The sequence below is a fragment of the Symphalangus syndactylus genome, chromosome 10 (genome assembly GCF_028878055.3).
Source record: "Symphalangus syndactylus isolate Jambi chromosome 10, NHGRI_mSymSyn1-v2.1_pri, whole genome shotgun sequence".
Lineage (NCBI taxonomy): Eukaryota > Metazoa > Chordata > Mammalia > Primates > Hylobatidae > Symphalangus > Symphalangus syndactylus.
The window spans coordinates 135,579,723-135,600,870 of NC_072432.2; the positions used below are offsets into that span (position 1 = coordinate 135,579,723).

General features: G+C 42.2%; 1 protein-coding gene across 7 annotated transcripts in view; it reads left to right on the forward strand.

Annotated features, from left to right (window-relative positions):
• Positions 1-21,148, forward strand: part of HOOK3 (hook microtubule tethering protein 3) — a 129,926-nt gene that overhangs the window by 63,531 nt on the left and 45,247 nt on the right. For all 7 annotated transcript variants that reach the window (XM_055296107.2, XM_055296108.2, XM_055296113.2 and 4 more), the window contains 6 exons: positions 194-357; positions 2,387-2,527; positions 3,927-4,128; positions 9,169-9,279; positions 10,013-10,100; positions 18,548-18,617. In XM_055296107.2, the coding sequence (XP_055152082.1) occupies positions 194-357; positions 2,387-2,527; positions 3,927-4,128; positions 9,169-9,279; positions 10,013-10,100; positions 18,548-18,617 (776 nt within the window). The remainder of the gene's footprint in view (positions 1-193; positions 358-2,386; positions 2,528-3,926; positions 4,129-9,168; positions 9,280-10,012; positions 10,101-18,547; positions 18,618-21,148) is intronic.

A 21,148-nucleotide genomic window follows, 5' to 3' on the forward strand; every position in this document is an offset into this window, starting at 1 on the left:
GGCGTGAACCCAGGAGGCGGAGCTTGCAGTGAGCCGAGATTGCGCCACTGCACTCCAGCCTGGGCAACAGCGAGACTCCGCCTCAAAAAAATATATATATATAGGCTTTAATTTGTAATGGTAATTCACAAGTGATTGAGCTGATGCCAGTGTAATTGGAAGAAATAACTGCCTTCGTCCTGTATTCCAACAGGTTGCAGCATTGCAGGAAGAGAAAAGTAGTTTATTGGCAGAGAATCAGGTATTAATGGAAAGACTCAATCAATCTGATTCTATAGAAGACCCTAACAGTCCAGCAGGAAGAAGGCATTTGCAGCTCCAGACTCAATTAGAACAGCTCCAAGAAGAAACATTCAGGTAAAAGACAACTCATTAAAATCTGGTTTTTAAAAATTTGTTAGCTGTCATTTAAAGTTAAGAATATACTGGCCAGGCACATTGGCCCATGCCTGGAATCCCAGCACTTTGGGAGGCTGAGGCGGGCTGATCACTTGAGGTCAGGGATTCAAAATCAGCCTGGCTAACATGATGAAACCCCGTCTCTACTAAAAATGCAAAAATTAGCCAGGCATGATGGCGGGTGCCTGTAATCCTAGCTACTCGGGAGGCTGAGAAACGAGAATCGCATGAACTGGGGGTGTGGAGATTTCAGTGAGCCGAGATCGTGCCATTGCACCCCAGCCTGGGCAACAGAACGAGACTTTGTCTCAAAAAAAAAAGAGAGAGAGAAAAAAAAGAATATAATGTTAGGACTTCTGGGAAGCTGCAGTCCGTGGAGGCTCCAAATAAACAACTTCTCAGAATCTCCTCACACAACATGAAACTACTTCACATCTAGGAAACGTTCTATCAGAGCGCCACCTTCCTTATTATTTGAAGGCAGAATGTCGCAACTACAGAATACCTGAGTGAGAGGAAGCACCCCACACCTGCGCCTCTGTGGGAAACAAAGGTGACTGAGGAAACTTTCAAGAAAGACCAAGGAAGAACATTTGTGAAGGGGCCTGAAGGCGAGTTGACATGATCACCAGAAAGATTAAATTTCACTGAAAATCTGAAATGACTTTTGTTTGGAAAAGTAATTGTCAGGGCAGACCATAAACCACAGATTAGGGATTTCAAAATAAGCACGTCTTCAGGAAGGGCCAGATGCCATGAAAAGTTGCAGGCAGGGATTTTTAAAAGACAGATGCATTTATAGACACAGAAATCTATATATGTGTGTGTGTGTGTGTGTGTGTGTGTGTGTGTGTGTGTGTGTATGAGTGTGTTTATAGAGATAGGCTTATTTAAAGGGGTGAGCTGATTTAAAAGGACAGGCGAGATTTAAAGGAACAATCTTCCAGACATCTTCTGTGGGAAGAAAAGTCCAAAAAGAAGGAAGAAGGGCCCTTTGACCTTTCGGTGGTGAAAGGAAAAAGAAGAAAAAGGAAAATATGTCCTGCAAGATAAGACGGAAGCACAAAATTGAAAGACTTAAGAGTATGATGAAAATATTTTGTTACGGTTTACTAAAAAGTGCGTCATGACTTGTTTCTTACCTTGCCATAGATTTCTAGTGTTAAAACAGAAATTAAACATCAGTTAGATTTTTACTTTACTGAGTAACTGAGTGTGGTAACATAACTATTCTCGTTATTCCTCGGTGAAATGTTTCTGGATTTTTTTTTCTTTCACCTTAACAGGAAAAAATAATAAACTTTTCTTAGGCTCCTTAGAAACAGCCCATTCCCTTTGGTCCACGTCAGCAGTTCAAAGAATGGTCGAGGCTCCTGGAGGTCCTCTGATACCATTTTGGAGAATCTGCAAGACCCTCTCTTTTCCAACTATGTGTCTGCAAGGCTGGATTTTCTTCATATGCTTCAGCCAAAAAAAAAACATGTCACCAACAGATGAATGTAGAAACAAATATGAGAACCCAGCTGTCTTCTATTAAAACAGATAATAGAATCACAAAAATGTAAAACAGTGCCACTCTTCTCACTTTTTCTGTTTTAGAAAATAGTTATTTTTCATAAAGAGTATGTTGTTTTTATTAACATAATGGGTTTATTACTGTAAGCCACTGTGCCGGACCATATATGTTAATTTTATAATAAAAAAAGCCCTTAAATAAATTGTATGTGCAGTATTTCGGAAAAATGTTGCATAATGTCTTGCTTTCTCGTAGGGAAATAGTAACCAGTTGTCACTGTTCCCAAGACTTGGGACAGTGGAGTTCATTTTTATGACGGTTAGTGCTTGAGAATGCAGCTTGTGGCCACTAACATGGGAGACATATTCAAGAAGGCTTTATTCTCATGCTTTATATTTTTCTTTTACTGTTCTAAGGAGAATGAGGTGGCGGTAAATAGTGCTTTCTTGGTCTATTTTATGTTGGTTACAGACTAGAAGCAGCCAAAGATGATTATCGAATACGCTGTGAAGAGTTAGAAAAGGAGATCTCTGAACTTCGGCAACAGAATGAGGAACTGACCACTTTGGCAGATGAAGCTCAGTCTCTGAAAGATGAGATCGACGTGCTGAGGTAAAAACCTCACCTTTGCCGCCCAGCACAGTCTGGCTCTGGTGTTAGAAACTCTAGGGTTTCTGAGGATCTAGCAAGCTTAAGAGCTAGGCTACCTGGGCTGAGATCCCAGGTCTGCTGCTTATGCAACCTCTGTATGGCTGTTTTCTCATCTGCAAAATGGAAACAATACACATGTCTACCTCAAGTTTATATGAGGAGTTGAGTGAATTTATATTTGTAAACACTTGCAACAGTGTCTGGCAATTAAGCGATATACAAATGTTTGTAAAATAGAAATTCTGACCATCACTTCTTACTTGTACAGCTCTGGAGCTGTTCTTCTGCCGTGCCCGCAAGGCCTCATTTTCCTGCTGGGCCTTGTTATTATCCCTTCAGTTCTCTCATGAGCTGCCTCACTCCCTGCCACCTTATTTTTTCCCCCCTTGACTTGTACAGTCTCCTGTCCTCTGTTGATTATATCAACCATCTACATTTTCCACTTTTGCTCTTTGAATACTGAGAACGGGGAAATGCGTAATTGATAGTTTTGTGCTGCTGCCAATTGGTGGCTTCCTTCTGAGCTGGATTCTTCCCAATGGCCCGCCCTCCCCCTGCTCCTTGTCTCGCTCACAGCCATTCTGATTCCTCAGGATTCTACTCCCCTGGCTGCCCTCCCCACACACCTCCCATGCCTGAGTCTCAATAGATGACCTTGTCTCCTATAGTAGGGAAGAAAGAGGCCATGAACTGCTGAACTCTCCATGTCTTTTGTCTCCTGCACCTCTAAACTTCCCTGGGTTCCCACCCACCCTTTCTTTAGAGAGTGTAGACCTGTTATTCTTCCTCCTGTTCAGGGTTAATTCCTTCTTCAGTGTTCTGGACCTCCACCTTTCTGGCCTACACAGGGACTGTGTTACATCAATCCTCATTTCTTTTGCCTTTTGAATCTGTCTCCTTCGTACACATGCACACGCACATTTAGGTCTCTTTAATCTTAAAAAGAGAGGGAGTTATTACTCTCTCCTTCCCACCAGAACCAAACTTAGATTACATGAGGTAAAATTGACGTTCTCTCCTCAACCCCACTATCTGCCCACACTGCCCCACTGAAGCTGCTATTCCGGTGGTCACTGATAATTGCCAAATTATTTGGACACTGTTAAACTTACTTTTCTTTTGTGCCACATGTGACTCTGCTGGCTGCCCTCTTCCGCTTGGTTTCCTTAAATTATTATTCTCCATTAAACATTTAGTTGTAACTTAAGTCATATTTGTTAACCTGTGCAGAAAATTAACCTGGAATCACTTTTGTCTTATTTCATTAGATGTGTGTTTCCTGGCAATCCTTCTTAACACTGAAACAACTTTACAAGTGTGGATGTGTTTCTGATTTTTTTAATTTCCCATCTAATTCTAGACATTCTTCTGATAAAGTATCTAAACTAGAAGGTCAAGTAGAATCTTATAAAAAGAAGCTAGAAGACCTTGGTGATTTAAGGCGGCAGGTTAAACTCTTAGAAGAGAAGAATACCATGTATATGCAGAACACTGTCAGTCTAGAGGAAGAGTTAAGAAAGGCCAATGCAGCGCGAAGTCAACTTGAAACCTACAAGAGACAGGTAAAAGAAACAGCATCTTGATGATGGTTTCAGGCAAGCTCTCGGTTATGACATGTAGCTTACCAAAATTACTGACTTGTTTTCATGGTATTCTGTTTTTTACCTTTTCTTTATTGTATTTATTTAGGAGACTGAGTCTCACTCTGTCACCCAGCCTGGAGTGCAGTGGCATGATCTCAGCTCACTGCAACCTCCACCTCCCAGGTTCAAGCAATTCTTCTGCCTCAGCCTCCTGAGTAGCTGGGACTACAGACGCATGCTGCCACGCCTGGCTAATTTTTTGTATTTTGGTAAAGACAGGGTTTCACTGTGCTGCCCAGGCTGGTCTTGAACTCCTGAGCTCAAGTGATCCACCAGTCTCGGCCTTCCAAAGTGCTAGGATTACAAGCGTGAGCCACTGTGAGCCACGATGCCTGGCCTATTGTATTTATTTATATTTATCTAATATTTAAAGGCTTTAAACTCTCCATAGCAGGTACTTTTATTTTATTTACTTATTTATTTATTTATTATGTAATACTTAAGAAATATACAAATGTAAAAGCATAGTTCAGTAAATATTCATGCTTGAATAAAACATGCTCTCCCCCTCCTCATTACAGGCAGCCTCCATGCTGCGGCTTTCATTCCCATTCGTCTCTCTATACTTTTGCTACATATATATATATTTATCCCTAAAAATTTATAGCATTTTGACATGTTCCAGAACTTTATATAAATGATACAGTGAAAGCACTCTTCGTAATTTTTTTTCTTTTGCTCAGTGAGATTATTTATCATGATAGGTATAGCTTTATAACATTCATTTCCACTGCTGTATAGTATCTCAGTTAGTCTCTGTACCAAAATTTATCCATTTTCCTGTTAAGAGACCTACAGGATGTTTCAGCTTTTTTTTCCATGTTGAAAGAAATGCCATATAAATAGCATTGTACAGGTCCTCTACCATATATGTGTGAAGGTTTTACAACTTGATGGAATTTCTATCTAAGAGTATCTTCAATCTAGTTACATATTAGCAGATTGTTCCTTAAAGTGATTGTGTTACCAACAAGCAGTTTATATTCCTGTTGCTTCACATCATCACCAACACACTGTATTGGCAAACTAAATTTTGCTGGCCTGGCACAGTGTCTCACGCCTGTAATCTCAACACTTTGGGAGGCTGAGGCAGGAGAGTGGCTTGAGCCCAGGAGTTCCAGACCAACCTGGGAAACGTAGCAAGACCCCATCTCTAAAAATAACTTTAAGTTAGCTGGGCATGGTGGCATGAACCTGTGGTCCCAGCTATTTGGGAGGCTGAGGTTGAAGCATCGCTTGAGCCCGGGCCTCAGAGGCTACAGCGAGCTATGATTGCACCACTGCACTCCAGCTTTGCTTTTGTGCCGCATGTAACTCTGCTGGCAACATGGGACATGTAAGACCTTGTCTTGAGAGAAGAAAAAATAAGTAAAATTTGCCAATTAGATGGGTATAAAATGGTGTCTCCTTTTAATTATACTTCGTGTTACCCTGATTACAAATATATTTACTGACCATATTTCTTTTGTAAATTTCCTATTTTTATCTTTTACCCACTTAAAAAATTGAATCATTTCTTTTACTGATTTCTAAAGGTTGTTTATATGTTCTAGATATTCTTTATCACTTGCACATATTTTTACTTAATCTCCTATGGATCTATGACTTGTCCTTTTACTTTTTTGAGGTTGATAATTTCAGTGTAATGGACTTCGAGTACTTTTATGATTTGTACTTTTTATATTTTAAGAAATTATTTCCTATATAAGGATATAGTCTAATCTTCTCTATTTTCTTTACAAAGATTTAAAGTTTGTTTTGCACATTTAGCTTTTTAATCCACTTGGAATTAATTTTCATGTAGGGCGTGAAGTAGGGATCCCTTTGAGACTCTTTTTGTCTGTGTGGATAACCAGTCAGCCTACCACCATTTATTTAATAGTCCTTTCTCCCACAATGACCTGCAGTTCTACCTTGTATTTCTAAAATATCCATGTTGTGTGTGGGTTTATCTCTGGACACTTTCTTCTGTTCCCTTGGTGTATTTATCTCTTCCTACACCAATGTCACACTCATGTTTTACAAATTTTTAGCCATTTTGATAGGTGGTAGTGCAGACTCTCATACTTTGTCCTTTTTCAGAAGTGTCTGTTCTCAGCCCTTTGCTTTCCCTTTAAACTCCAAACTCTTGGGAATTGGAATTACACTGACTCTGTCAATCAATTTGGGGAGTGTTGTTCCTGTCTGAACATGATACCTTTCCGTGGTCTTCCATGTCTTTGGGTTAAGTTTATTAATGTTCTTCTAAAGATTTTGTGCATATTTCATTGTAGTTACTGTTGGGTACTTTGTGTTTTGAGTTGCTTTTTAAATGCAGTTAAATAAAGATACCATTTTCACTTTATTGCTAATTTATATGAATGAAATTGACTTTTATATATTGATTCTGCAACCTTGCCAAATTCTCATATTACTTCTGATAATGTCTGTAGATTCTCTTGTCAGAAGGGTTATAGTAAAGAAATAAAAGGAATTTCCGTCTTTTTTTTTTTTTTTTTTTTTTTTTCTGAGACAGGGTTTCACTCTGTCACCCAGGCTAGAGTGCAGTGGTGCAGTCATGGCTCACTGCAGCCTCGACTCCCCAGGCTCAGATGATCCTTCCATCTCAGCCTCCCAAGTAGCTAGGACCACAACTGTGTGCCACCACACTCAGCTAATTTTGTAATTTTTGTAGAGATGGGGTTTCTCCATGTTGTCCAGGCCGGTCTCAAATACCTGGGCTCAAGACATCCTCCTGCCTCGGCCTCCCAAAGTGCTGGGATTATAGGCGTGAGCCACTGCACCCAGCCGAATTTCTCCCTTTCTATTCCATATCCTTTTTTTTCTTCTTAATCAGCATACCTGGACTTCAATACAACTTGGAGTAAAAATAATCGTGGGAAAGCATTCCTTGTTGATTATGTACAGAATGTTTTATTTTGCCAGTATATTACAAAGATTGCTACATGTTTTTTGTTTTGTTTTGTTTCTTTTTTTTTTTTTTTTTTTTTTTTTGAGACAGAGTCTTGCTCTGTCGCCCAGGCTGGAGTGCAGTGGCGCAATCTCGGCTTATTGCAATCTCCACCTCCCAGGTTCAAGCGATTCTCCTGCCTCAGCCTCCCGAGTAGCTGGGATTACAGGCGCCCGCCACCATCCCTGACTAATTTTTGTGTATTTTTAGTAGAGACGGGGTGTCACTATGTTGGCCGGGCTGGTCTCAAACTTCTGACTTCAGGTGATCCACCTGCCTTGGCCTCCCAAAGTGCTGGGATTGCAGGCGTGAGCCACGGTGCCTGGCCACTTTATTTTTTAAATGATAATATTTCGTCTACAAGCCCTCTTTGCTTTTTCAAATCTCCCTGGTTATTTTTGATGGTCTCTTACTCCTTTTTGTTTTTTATTTTATTTATTTATTTATTTATTTTGAGGCAGAGTCTGGCTCTGTGGCCCAGGTTGGAGTGCAGTGGTGCAATCTCCGCTCACTGCAACCTCCACCTCCCGGGTTCAAGCAATTCTCCTGCCACAGCCTCCGAGTAGCTGAGATTACAGGAGTGCACCACCAAGCCCGGCTAAATTTCTCTATTTTAGTGGATGCGGGGTTTCACCGTGTCGCCCCCAGGGTGATCTGGAACTCCTGAGCTCAGGCGATCTGCCCACCTTGGCCGCCCAAAGTGCTGGGCTTACAAGTGTGAGCCGCCGTGCCTGGCCTCTTAACTCCTTTTAAAATTTAGATTTCCTCTTTATTTTTTTAAGTATGTATATTTTGTATCTGATAATTCCAATCTGAAATCCTTGGAGATCTTATTCTATTATTTTTCAGTTGTTATTGCTGTTGATGTTTTCCACAGAGTCTTGTTCATTGTGGCATTTTCTTTATGGCCTTTATAATTTTGGATTTTGCTCTTTCATTAGCTCATCTTTATGTTGGGGAATCCCGAGACTCATGGGTTGAGGTTTTGTTTCTGTGGCCAGTATGTGTGTTTGTTTGTGGCAGATTTTCCACAGCATTACCAACTAATACCCCTCTAATTGCTTGGCTTAGGTTTTCCCAGACAATGCGAGTAGTAAAAATCCAAACACAAGTCCATGTATTATTAACAGGCTGTGGTTACAAACTTTCAAGTTACCCTTTTTTTCTTTCATTCTTACTTTTTTTTTTAAAGACAGGATCTCACTCTGTTTCCTAGGCTGGAGTGCAATGGTATGATCATAGCTCACTGCAATCTTGAACTCCTGGGCTCAAGTGATCTTCCCACCTCAGCTTCCTGAGGAACTATGACATGTGCCACCACACGCAGCTAGTTTTTAAATTATAGAGACAGGGTCTCACTATGTTGCCTTGTCTGGTCTCAAATTTTGGGCTCAAGCCATCCTCCCACCTCAGCTTCCTAAAGTACTGGGATTACAGGCGTGAGCCACTGCACATAGCCCCCAAGTTATCCTTTTTTAATCCCAAAGCACTCGGTTTATTTTTCCAGCTGATGAAACTTTTTTCCCTAATCCACCTATTTGCTGATTTGCTACCTTTTACAGCCCAGGGTGGTTTAACAACCACTCATCTCCTTTTAAAGCTCTAGGTTCCTGTTACCGGCAGTTGACACCTCATGGTACCCAGAGCATCTGCATGAACTTCTCATTCTGGTTTTAATCTCTGAGGACTTCCCTTGTTTTCTTGTAAGCTTAGCTATGCAATTGGAATCGCCCTGCCCCACCCCAGCATTTATTTTGTTTTATACAAAAAGAATTTCAGGCTGCCCCGTTATCTCTGTTGCTGGAAATGAAAATGCTATAGATTCTTTTATGATTTTGAACATTGGGCAGGTTTTTATTCCTAGTTCTGTCTACTGTGTTAGACTGCTGGATCATATGCATTTGAGTACTGGTGGGAGAGGGTTTGGTTTTCTTAAACCTGTAGAAGAAAATAAGGATAATTTCTAATGTTTCAGATTATGTATAAGTAATGGTATCTTTCTGTATCAGGTAGTAGAACTACAAAATAGATTATCCGAAGAATCAAAGAAAGCAGATAAACTAGATTTTGAATATAAGCGGCTAAAAGAAAAAGTTGACAGTCTGCAAAAAGAAAAGGACGTGAGTATATGTATTAGGCATTTAGTTTTTGAGCACTGCTAAAATTAAAGTGATTATGTTTAATTCATGTTTGGCCACATTCATTTTATTTATGAATTTAAAAATGAGAAATCCCATTTATTTTTAAGCTATAGGAGAATTCCATTTGTGTTTCAGAAATAAGGCAAAAAAGTGGAAAGAATATTTTTATAATACTTCCATTCAGATTTCTTTTTTATATAGTTATCTTTTCTACCACTGTTACCTCCTTTACATTGTTCTATGACTTTCATTTCTATGATTACATTGTTCATGACTTTCTATAAGTTTGTGTAGCTTTCTTGTTTTCTGTATGATTAATAGAGGACTTTTTGTTGTTCAGCATATTTCAAATCTTTTAAAAATATTTCTACTTTGTCACGATTTATGAATATTTATTGTCTTTGTTCTCCAATGTTTTATGTCTAGTGAAAAGAATGTTAAGAAATTAGTTACTAATTGTTAAAGATGAAGTAGACAGTTTTGTTTAACTGTGGATAGCATATTGCCCTGCACATAGTAGATATTCAGTATTGTTAAATGGGAAAAATTGTTTTAATCTTTTCCTCCTTCTATGATCTTTCCATAGAAATGCAAAAGGTAAAACATGTTCATGTTCACTATTGTTTATCATTCTATTAGGTAAGGCAGAGGCCTCTGATGAATAAATTCTTAAAACGTGAAGCTAACCCTCCATGTTTTTGTGTCTCTCCAGAGGCTGAGAACAGAAAGGGATTCTCTGAAGGAAACGATTGAAGAGCTCCGTTGTGTACAAGCTCAAGAAGGGCAGCTCACAACTCAAGGTAAAAACGTTTTGCGAGTACAAACCAGATGATTTCTTTTTTTTTTTTTGAGACGGAGTTTCACTCTTATTGCCCAGGCTGGAGTGCAATGGCACTGTCTCGGCTCACTGCAACCTCTGCCTCCTGGAACCTCTGCCTCCCGGATTCAAGCGATTCTCCTGCCTCAGCCTTCCAAGTAGTTGGGATTACAGGCACACCACCACGCCCAGCTAATTTTTGTATTTTTAGTAGAGACAGGGTTTCACCATGTTGGCCAGGCTGGTCTGGAACTCCTGACCTCAGGTGATCCACCCACCTTGGCTCCCAAAGTGCTGGGATTACAGGCGTGAGCCACCACGCTCAGCCAGATGATTTATTTCTAATAGTATAAATAAAACTATTTGGTTCACTTGAACATGATTGTGCTAATAGATAAAAATGAAACATTGGGCCCATGTGCTCTCCTCCTTGCAAAGCCCGGGCTCCAGCGATTGCCTTTTCTTATTGGTCCAAATGGTGGTCCGAACCATTAAGTCACTGAGCCAATTTCCAAATCAGTCACACCCGCCTTTTTCAGACGAATGCGCAAAAGGTGGAGAGGAATCTGAAAAGCAGTTGGTTCGTCTTAGAAAATGGCCAAACCTAGACAGTCTTTGCGGCTCCTTTCCATTCTGAGAGGACTCTGTCCCCTTATTTTTGACCTCTAAGCCTTGCGTAAAACAAGCACCCTAAGGAATCACCTGGCAGTCCAGCTGTCTGTGTGGATGCTGAGTCCCTCCCGAATTGCAAGGCCTGGCTACTGATTGGCCAAGGGAGGCCTCCTAGGCCCTCCCTGGAGGATATGAACGCCCCTCCTTGGCGTAGCGACGGGAAGGGGTGGCTCCGGCGAGGACAAGCAGCGGGCTGGAGAGAGGCGGCTACGGGTGGGGCGCACCCAAGGAGCAGGATCCTGGGAGGCCGGGCTCTTGAGGGGTTGTGGGGAGGAGAGAGCCCGCCTGTTTCCTAACAACGAAAACACCACCAAGCCCTCAGCGCCGCTGGGGTGGGACACCTGCCTGACCTATGTTCCCTTAAGGAGGATTCTGTGCTGTTAGGGATTATTTTTATTCCAGCCCTTGACATGTCCATACTTCATTTCTCAGTCAGCACTGATTTTTAAAACTCCTGGCCTAGTCTCCTGCCATGGCCTCATTCATCCCGCAGTTATTGAGTGCCTGCTGTTTGCCAGGCACTGTATCTATTAGTAGAGCTGGAGATACAAAAATAAATTAGGCAATTGTGGTACAAGATGATAGGTGCTATAATTGAAACGTGTGCAGGGGCTGGTAGTGGCATAAAGGCTTTTCCTTGTGGATAAGTTTACCCAGAAAGGCTTCCCAAAGACACAGGATGAGTCAAGAATGAATGATAGGGCTTTATCAAGCCCATGAAAAAAGTGGACGTGACTTCTCCAGCTATCGAATTAGACAACACTGCTTGCTAATTTCTCCAAAGGAGAAACAAAAGTAGTGTAATAGAGGTATTCTAATACTTACCTTAAGATAGATACATATGTTGAGACGGAGTCTCACTGTGTCACCCAGGCTAGAGTGCAGTTGCGAGATCTTGGCTCACTGCAACCTCCGCCTCCCAGGTTCAAGCGATTCTCCTGCCACAGCCTCCCTAGTAGCTGGGACTACAGGGGTGGGCCACGACGCCCAGCTAATTTTTTGTATTTTTAGTAGAGACAGGGTTTCACCGTGTTAGCCAGGATGGTCTCAATCTCCTGACCATGTGATCTGCCCACCTTGGCCTCCCACAGTGCTGAGATTACAGGTGTGAGCCACTGCGCCCAGCCAAGATGTAGATGTAGATGTGTATATATATATATGTGTGTGTGTATATATATATATATATATATTTTTGAATCCAAGTGTCATAAGAGACGATTTAAGTCTAATTCCTACTTTGTTGTAAATTGCTTTGGGCAGACAATTTAAGCCTAGACCCAACAGTGCTATTCAGGTTAGGGTCTGTTAGTGTTTTGTAAAAAAGGGCAAATTTAGGCCGAGCATGGTGGTCATGCCTGTAATCCAACCCTTGGGGAGGCTGAGGTGGACAGAGGGCTTGAGCTCACAAGTTCAAGAGCAGCCTGGGCAACATAGCAAGACACTCCCCGACAAAAAAAATTTAAAAAGTAGCTGGGCATGGTGGCGTGTGCCTGTGGGCCCAACTACTCAGGAGACAAAGGCAGGAGGATCACTTGAGCCTAGGGGGCAGAGGCTCCAGTGAGCTGAGGTTGTGCCACTGCATTCCAGCCTGGACAACAAAAAGGAAAAGAAAAGGGCCAATTTAGTAATAGGACAATTTGGTAAGGATGACAGAAACAAAGACTTAACTGCAATTTGAGTTTTTTAAACCTCATCAAGTTTGTATAAGAATGGTGTTTCTTGGGCAGGCACAGTGGCTCGTGCCTGTAATCCCAGTACTTTGGGAGGCCGAGGCAGGCGGATCACGAGGTCAGGAGATTGAGACCATCCTGGCTAACACGGTGAAACCCCATCTCTACTAAAAATACAAAAAATTAGCTGGGCATGGTGGCGGGCGCCTATGGTCCCAGCTACTCGGGAGGCTGAGGCACGAGAATGGCGTGAACCCGGGAGGCGGAGCTTGCAGTGAGCTGAGATTGCGCCACTGCACTCCAGCCTAGGGGACAGAGCGAGACTCCATCTCAAAAACAAAACAAAGAAAGAATGGTGTTTCTTACAGCATGGTGAATAGTGTTAGAATCACCTGGGATGCAGATTCCCAGGTCCACTCATGCCTACAAATCAGGGACTCTGGGGACAAGGCTCAGAAAGGTGAATTTTAAAATAGTGCCCCAGATGTTTTTTGTGCACATCAATGTTTTAGGTCCTCTGGCATAGGATAATGGAGGCAGATGTGAAGTAAAATTCATTTCCTCACTTTGCATGTTGGGAGAACATATTTGTATCTCACCTTTCTGTCATCCCCTTTATTATCAGTGTGAGATCATACAGTCCTCAAGAAGTATTAATGAAATGACTTACAGAAAAAATTTTCTTAAATAACACTCTGTTGCCTGACACCCCTTATATAAGCAGAAAGGAGTCTGGGACCTCAGCTTCTAAAATGGGAACCACGCTAAGGATCAAAAAGTGAAGACACTTGGGGACCCCCTGTCTTGCAAATACAACCAACCACAGAAGGGCGTGAGAGTAGTTTCTTGGCTTGACTTCCTTCTCACTTTCCCTTGGTTGACCCAAAAAGACCCAAAGCTCAATCATTTAGGTGGGCTGATGATTCCATATCATTCAAACTTACAATCACTAAGATAAAAAAAAAAAAAAGATGTACGGAGATACCCCAAAACATATTTAGGTTAACTTTATCGTATGCTTTATTTGATTAAAACACTTAACCATTAGGCTGGGCACAGTGGCTCACGCCTGTGATCCCAGCATTTTGGGAGGCCAAGGCAGGCAGATCACTTGAGGCCAGGAGTTGGAGACCAGCCTGGCCAACACGGCAAAACTCCGCCTCTACTAAAAATAGAAAAATTAGCCAGGCATGGTGGTGCGTGCCTGTAATCCTAGCTACTCGAGAGGCTGAGGCACAAGAATTGCTTGAACCCAGGAGGTGGATGCCACAGTGAGCTGACATAGCACCACTGCACTGCAGCCTGGGTGACAGAGTGAGACTCTGTCTCCAAAAAAAGAAAAACAAAAAACAAAAGCACTTAACCATTAAAGAAGGCCCCAAAAGATTCACAACTTTAAAAAGAAAACTGGTATGTACTAACATAAACATAAGGTGTCATAAACACTGAATACCATCATAATGGGCTCTGCTACTAACTAGCTGTGCGGCTTGAGCTAGTAACTAAACTCTCCAAGACTTGGTTTGTTCTGCGAAATGAGAATCATAACTTCTTTCTCCAGAGGCAGATGAAGAGTTTTAGATGCTCTTAGTAATGCAAAGCACTCCCCAATGTGTAATTTTAAATGAAAACAGTATTAAATGTAATATAGAAAAAGTTGTGCTTTTTCCTATGTTGGTTGTAATACTCTGATATTCTTTCTTAAGAACATATCAGATAACCAGTTTCTTTTTTCTTTTTTTGAGGCAGAGTCTCGCTCTTATCACCCAGGCTGGAGTGCAATGGCATGATCTCGGCCTCGCTGCAACCTCTGCCTACCGAGTTCAAGTGATTCTCTTGCCTCAGCCTCTTGAGTAGCTGGGATTACAGGTGCCTACCACCACGCCTGGCTAATTTTTTTTTTTTTTTTTTTTTTTTTTTTTTTTTTTTTTTTTAGATAAAGTCTCACTTTTGTCCCCCAGGCTGGAGTGCAATGGTGCTATCTAAGCTCACTGTAACCTCCGCCTCTCGGTTTCAAGCGATTCTCCTGCCTTAAACTCCTGAGTACCTGGGATTACAGGCACCTGACACCACGCCCGGCTAATTTTTGTATTTTTAGTAGAGACAGGGTTTCACCATGTTGGCCAGGCTGGTCTTGAACTCCTGACCTCAGGTGATCCACCCTCCTCGGCCTCCCAAAGTGCTGGGGATTACGGGCATGAGCCACCATACCCAGCCACTTTTTGTATTTTTGATAGAGAAGGGGTTTCATCCTGTTGGCCAGGCTGATCTTGAACTCCTGGCCTCAGGTGATCTGCCCACCATGGCCTCCCAAAGTGCTGGGATTACAGGCATGTGCTGCCGTGCCCAGCCAGATAACCATTTTCTCTTGACAGATTAGAGTGACCTAGTTTTCCTGGTGCCCTAAGCTCATACCTAGTGGCAGGTAATTTAGTGTTGCACACTTGACACAATTATTTCAAAGATTAAATAGGATATGGGCCAGGCATGGTGGCTCTTGCCTGTAATCCTAGCACTTTGGAGGCCAAGGAAGGAAGATTTCTTGAGTCCAGAAGCTTGAGTTTAGCCTGGCCAACACATTGAGACTCCATCTGTCTCTAAATATATATTATAAAAATAAAAATAATGGCTGGGTGCAGTGGCTCATGCCTGTAGTCCCAGCTACTTGGAAGGCTCAGATGGGAGGATCACTTGAGCCCAGGAGTTTGAGGTTATAGTGAGCCAAAATTGTGCCACTTCACTCCAGCATGGGTGACCGAGTGAGACCATGTCTTTAAAAGAAAATGATGCTTTTCTTTTAAGTACATCAGACTTCCTAAAGCAGTGAATTTTTTTCAACTGAGAAAAGTTGAGTTGGTGTCAATCCATTAAGGAACTTAGATCCTAAGGAGAAAACTGCTCTTTCTCCTAGGAAAAGAACCACACTTCACTCAAGGTTTACCCCTCCCACTCCTTTGTCACCAGCTGGGGATGGTGGAGGCTGATGGATTGCTTGTTTGGCTTCACAGTTCACTCCCAGACTAGTAACCAGCCTGTGGCTTTTCAGTTACCTGAAACTGGAATTTTTCTTTTCCTCTGACTACAACATTCTTTTTTCCCTGCTCCTCTCCTTCATTTCACCTCCTAGCCCTCTCTCTGTTGTCTTATTAATCAGCTCTCTTCTTGCTTCATTTTCTAGTTTACCCAGCTGCACAGAAACCATTTGCACTTTGTTTTCACCACCACTCTCCTTTATTCTCTTGACCGTTTCTAGACCAAGCTTGTCAAACCCTAATTGAAATATGCTAATTTTTTTCTCTATTCCACGTTACCAAGGACAATTGAAGGAAATTATTATATATCTTTCTTGTTTTCACCAAAAATATATCGTTTGTGATTATAACAGCATCCTCATTGCTGCCTCGCAGTTCTTTCACATATCTAATAATCTCTGCATGAGTTTTGTTTTTTCTTTTTCTTTTTTTTTTTTGAGATGGAGTTTTGCTCTTTTTGCCCAGGCTGGAGCGCAATGGCGCAATCTCTGCTCACTGCAACCTCCACCTCCCGGGTTCAACTGATCTCCTGACTCAGCCTCCCGAGTAGCTGGAATTACAGGCGCCTGCCACCATGCCCGGCTAATTTTTTGTATTTTTAGTAGAGACCATGTTGGCCAGGCTGGTCTTGAACTCCTGACCTCAGGTGATCGCCTGCCTCGGCCTCCCAAAGTGCTGGGATTACAGGTGTGAGCCACTGCACCCGGCCTCTACATGAGTTTTTATACAATTTTAAGTATCTAACCTGAAATTTAACCCTTTTTCTTTCAGCTCTGATATCATCAAGAAACCATAAGGCCTTTCATGTAAACTATCACATTTGTTTCTTTGCACCTGTAAACCTATAGGTTTTAACCTTGCTGCTATAGTTTGAATGACCCCTCTGAAACTCATGTTAAAGGTTAATACCCAATGTGGTAGTTTTGAGAGGTGGGGCGTTCAAGAGGTGATTAAAGCATGAAGACTCTGCCCTCAGGGATGGATTAATCCATCCATGGATTAATATATTAATGGAGTAATGCGTCATCATGGGAGTGGGACTGGTGGCTTTATAAGAAAAAGAGGGCCTGGTGCGGTGGCTCACACCTGTAATCCCAGCACTTTGAAAGGCCCAAGGCGGGTGGATCACCTGAGGTCAGGAGACCAGCCTGGCTGACATGGTGAAAACCCGTCTCTACTAAAATTACAATAATTAGCTGGGTGTGGAGACGGGCGCCTGTAATCCCAGCTACTGGGGAAGCTGAGGCAGGAGAATCACTTGAACCTGAGAGGCAGTGGTTGCAGTGAGCCGAGATCACGCCACTGCACTCCAGCCTGGGTGACAAGTGAAACTCCTCAATAAAAAGAAAGAGAGACCTGAGTGAACAAGTGAGCATGCTCAACCCCTTCACCATGTGATGCCCTGTATTGCTTCGGGACTCTGCAGAGAGTCCCCACCAGCAGGCAGGCTCTTACCAGATGTGCCCCCTCAGTCTTGGACTTCTCAGCCTCTAGAATTGTAAATAATAATTTTTTTTTTTTTTTTTTTTTTTTTCAGATGAGGTCTCACTCCTTTACCCAGGCTGGAGTGCAGTGGCACAATCTCAGCTCTGCAGCCTCTGCCTCCTGGACTCAAGTGATCCTCCCACCTCAGCCTCCCAAGTAGCTGGGAATACAGGCATGCATCACCATGCCTGGCTAATTTTTTGTATTTTTGGTGGAGATGGGGGTTCACCATGTTGCTCAGGCTGGTCTCGAGCTCCTGAGCTCAATCGATCCGCCCACCTCGGCCTCCCAAAGTGCTGGGGTTACAGGCATGAGCCACCACACCCAGCCAAAAATAGTTTCTTATAAATTACTGAGTTTCAGTTATTCTGTTATAAGCAACAGAAAAAGGACTAGGACACCCTCTTTGTGTATGTATCCTTTGACCTAGCACTTTTGCTCTAGGAATTAAATTTACCCTAATGAATTAAAGCATTGTTTCTAATAGATTTTGAAACAGCCTGAAAGTTCAGCAATACAGGAATAGTATTCTTATTCAACTGTATACAGTAGAGCCATTTAAAAGAATAAAGTGGCCAGGCGTGGTGGCTCATGCCTTTAATCTCAGCACTTTGGGAGGCTGAGGCAGGCAGATTGCCTTAGGTCAGGAGTTCGAGACCAGCCTGGCCAACATGGTGAAACCCCATCTCTACTAAAAATGCAAAAATTAGCTGGGCGTGGTGGTGGGCACCTGTAATCCCAGCCACTTGGCAGGCTGAGGTAGGAGAATTGCTTGAACCCAGGAGACAGAGGTTGTAGTGAGCCAAGATCATGCCACTACACTCCAGCCTGGGCGACAGAGTGAGACTCTGTCTCAAAAAAACAAAAAAAAAAGAAAAAGAATAAGGAATATTTTCTATAAACCTGACAGAGAGAAATATGTATGTTACATCATTACATTTAAAAAGTAAGGCTGGGGCCGGGCGTGGTGGCTCACGCCTGTAATCCCAGCACTTTGGGAGGCTGAGGCGGGCAGATCACGAGGTCAGGAGATTGAGACCATCCTGGCTAACACACTGAAACCGCGTCTCTACTAAAAATACAAAAAATTAGCTGGGCAAGGTGGCGGGTGCCTGTAGTCCCAGCTACTCGGGAGGCTGAGGCAGGAGAATGGCGTGAACCCCGGAGGGCGGAGCCTGCAGTGAGCCAAGATCACGCCACTGCACTCCAGCCTGGGCGACAGCGAGACTCTGTCTCAAAAAAAAAAAAGAATAGAGGTTACCAGGGTATAGGGGAGGTTACAGAGTTTGTGATTTGGATGATGAAAAAGTTTTGAAAATAGATAGTAGTGATGGTTACACAACATTGTGAATATACTGAATGCCATTCTATTGTACACTTAAAAATGCTTAAAATGGTAAAATAATAATACTTAATAATATTTTAAGACAACTGTGACATGGTCCTTTACTTGAAAATGATTTTTGCTGTTAAAATTAATGTTCAAAGTAGGGTTTCATATCGAAAGTTGTATAACTGTGTTTTCCATTAGCCTTATATTTATTTATATATTTATGTTTGTATATTTACAGGGTTAATGCCTCTTGGAAGTCAGGAGTCTTCAGACAGTCTAGCTGCAGAGATTGTTACACCTGAAATCAGGTAAGGAGATTGTGGTGTTCACACTTACACTGCACAGTATTCCTGGAGAAAACGTACTTCTCTACGATATGAAGAAGATCATTTCCTTATTCTTTCTCACTGACACTTTTAACATGAACTCAGTGTTAAATTTTTATGTTTTCAACATGTTAAAAGCTTTCTTCTACTGGCCTACGGAAAATTGATTTGCTCACTTCAATAAGACAATCTTTCACACATATAAAGCCAATTGTTTTGTCCAAAGCTTGAGTATCCTCAGCAGACATTAAGCAATGAAGACATTTTGCCTGTAGACAATAGTTATGCTTAGCTATAAGCATGCAAAATTATTAGTTATTAAGATTTATCTGCTAACCAGCTGGGCTTGGTGGCTCACGCCTGTAATCCCAGCACTTTGGGAGGTTGAGGTGGGCGGATCACAAGGTCAGGAGATAAGACCATCCTAGCTAACACGGTGAAACCCTGTCTCTACAAAAAATACAAAAAATTAGCCGTGTGTGGTGGCGGGTGCCTGTAGTCCCAGCTACTTGGGAGGCTGAGGCAGGAGAATGGCGTGAACTCAGGAGGCGGAGCTTGCAGTGAGCTGAGGTTGCACCACTGCACTCCAGCCTGGGGGACAGAGCGAGACTCCGTCTCGAAAAAAAAAAGATTTATCTGCTAACCACATGGGAAGGTCTGGGAAAGATAATAATGGAGGCAAGGTCTTGCTTTGTCACCCAGGCTGGAGTGCAATGTCACAGTCACAGCTCACTGCAGCCTTGACCTACTGGGCTCAAGCAATCCTTCTGCCTCAGCCTGCTTAGTAGTTGGGATCTTAGGCGCGTTCCACCACGCCTGGCTATTTTTTGTAGAGACCGGGTTTTGCCATGTTTCCCAGGCTGGTCTTGAACTCCTTGAGCTGAAGTGATCTGCCTGCCTTGCCCTCCTAAAGTGCTGGGATTACAAGTGTAAGCCACCACACCCAGCCAGTTTCATTTATTTTTATGCATAACTAGCTTTATGTATAAAAATGAAAAATAAGTGGGGGAGACACCAAGTGTCCACTAAAAAGAGACTGATTAATTCTGAATATTACTTTTTACCTTTTTGGGGCCTATTTGCCCCTTTTCAAAATGGACACTGGCCTTGCTTCTTCATAAACTCCTTGGTGGGTATTAAATAACAATTGTGTAAGGGTTTCATACACTGTAAAAGTTGAAATAAGCATTTAAGTATTTTTTGAATAAATGGAAACAATTTGTAGTTGTTGGTTAGCATTTGTTTAAGAAGGACGAATGGGCTGGGCGTGGTGGCTCACTCCTGTAATCCTAGCACTTTGGGAGGTGAAGGTGGGTGGATCACCTGAGGTCAGGAGTTTGAGACCAGCCCAACCAACATGGCAAAACCCTGTCTCTACTAAAAAATACAAAATTAGCTGGGCTTGGTGGTGCATGCCTGTAATCCCAGCTACTCGGGAGGGTGAGGTAGGAGAATCACTTGAACCCAGGAGGCAGAGGTTGCAGTGAGCCGAGGTCACGTCATTGCACTCCAGTCTGGGCAATAAGAGCGAAACTCCATCTCAAAAAAAAAAAAATAAGAAGTACAAACAAAAGGCGTGTAAGGCAGCGCCAAGTCTGGAAGCATCTTGTGTACCTTTTTCTTTTCTGCCATCTGATATGCTACTTTATAATTGAACCAATAAGATTTGTTGAATAAATGAACATGTATTTATAAACATTTATAAATAAGTGGTTATGTCCAAAACAACTCACAATTGTTAAGGAAACTTATTGGTAATACAGTTGGTTTTTTAAACTAAGAACAATGATAGGCCAGGCGCGGTGGCTCACATCTGTAATGCCAGAGCTTTGGGAGCCAAGGCAGGCGGATCACTTGAGGCCAGGAGTTCGAGACCATCCTGGCCAACATGGCAAAACCCTGTCACTACTAAAAATATAAAAAAATTAGCTGGGCGTGCTAGCACATGCCTGTAATCCCAGCTACTCAGGAAGCTGAGGCACGAGAATCATTTGAACCTAGGAGGCAGGGTTGCAGTGAGCCTAGATTGCACCACAGCACTCCAGCCTGGGCAACAGCTAGATTCTGTCTGAAAAAAAAAGAACAATGATGATAAGGATTCAGCAAATATGGCTTTTCTGAGTATGACTAGATACAGATTAAAATATGCTCTGTGTCCAGAAGACAGCTATCAAGGAAAAATGATAAACGGATGAAAATTTTGCAACATGTTTTAGACAGTGGGTTAATATTTGATTCTTTTCATTGATGTTAACAGTGTGGACAAATTGGAGATCTCATAAACTAAAGGGAAAAGATTAAAGTGGTACAACCTTTCTTTTGGGGACATTGGCAGGATGTGTCTGTTGTCTAAAAATGCACCTATCTTTTGATCCAAAAATTACTTTTCTGGGAGTTAATCCTAAGGAAAACCAAGGATATACAGAAAAGTGTATTTATAAAGCTAATCTTATTAACTTGTTAAAGCTCAAAATTGGTAGTAATCTAAATGCCCAATAATTGGGTGTTTATTA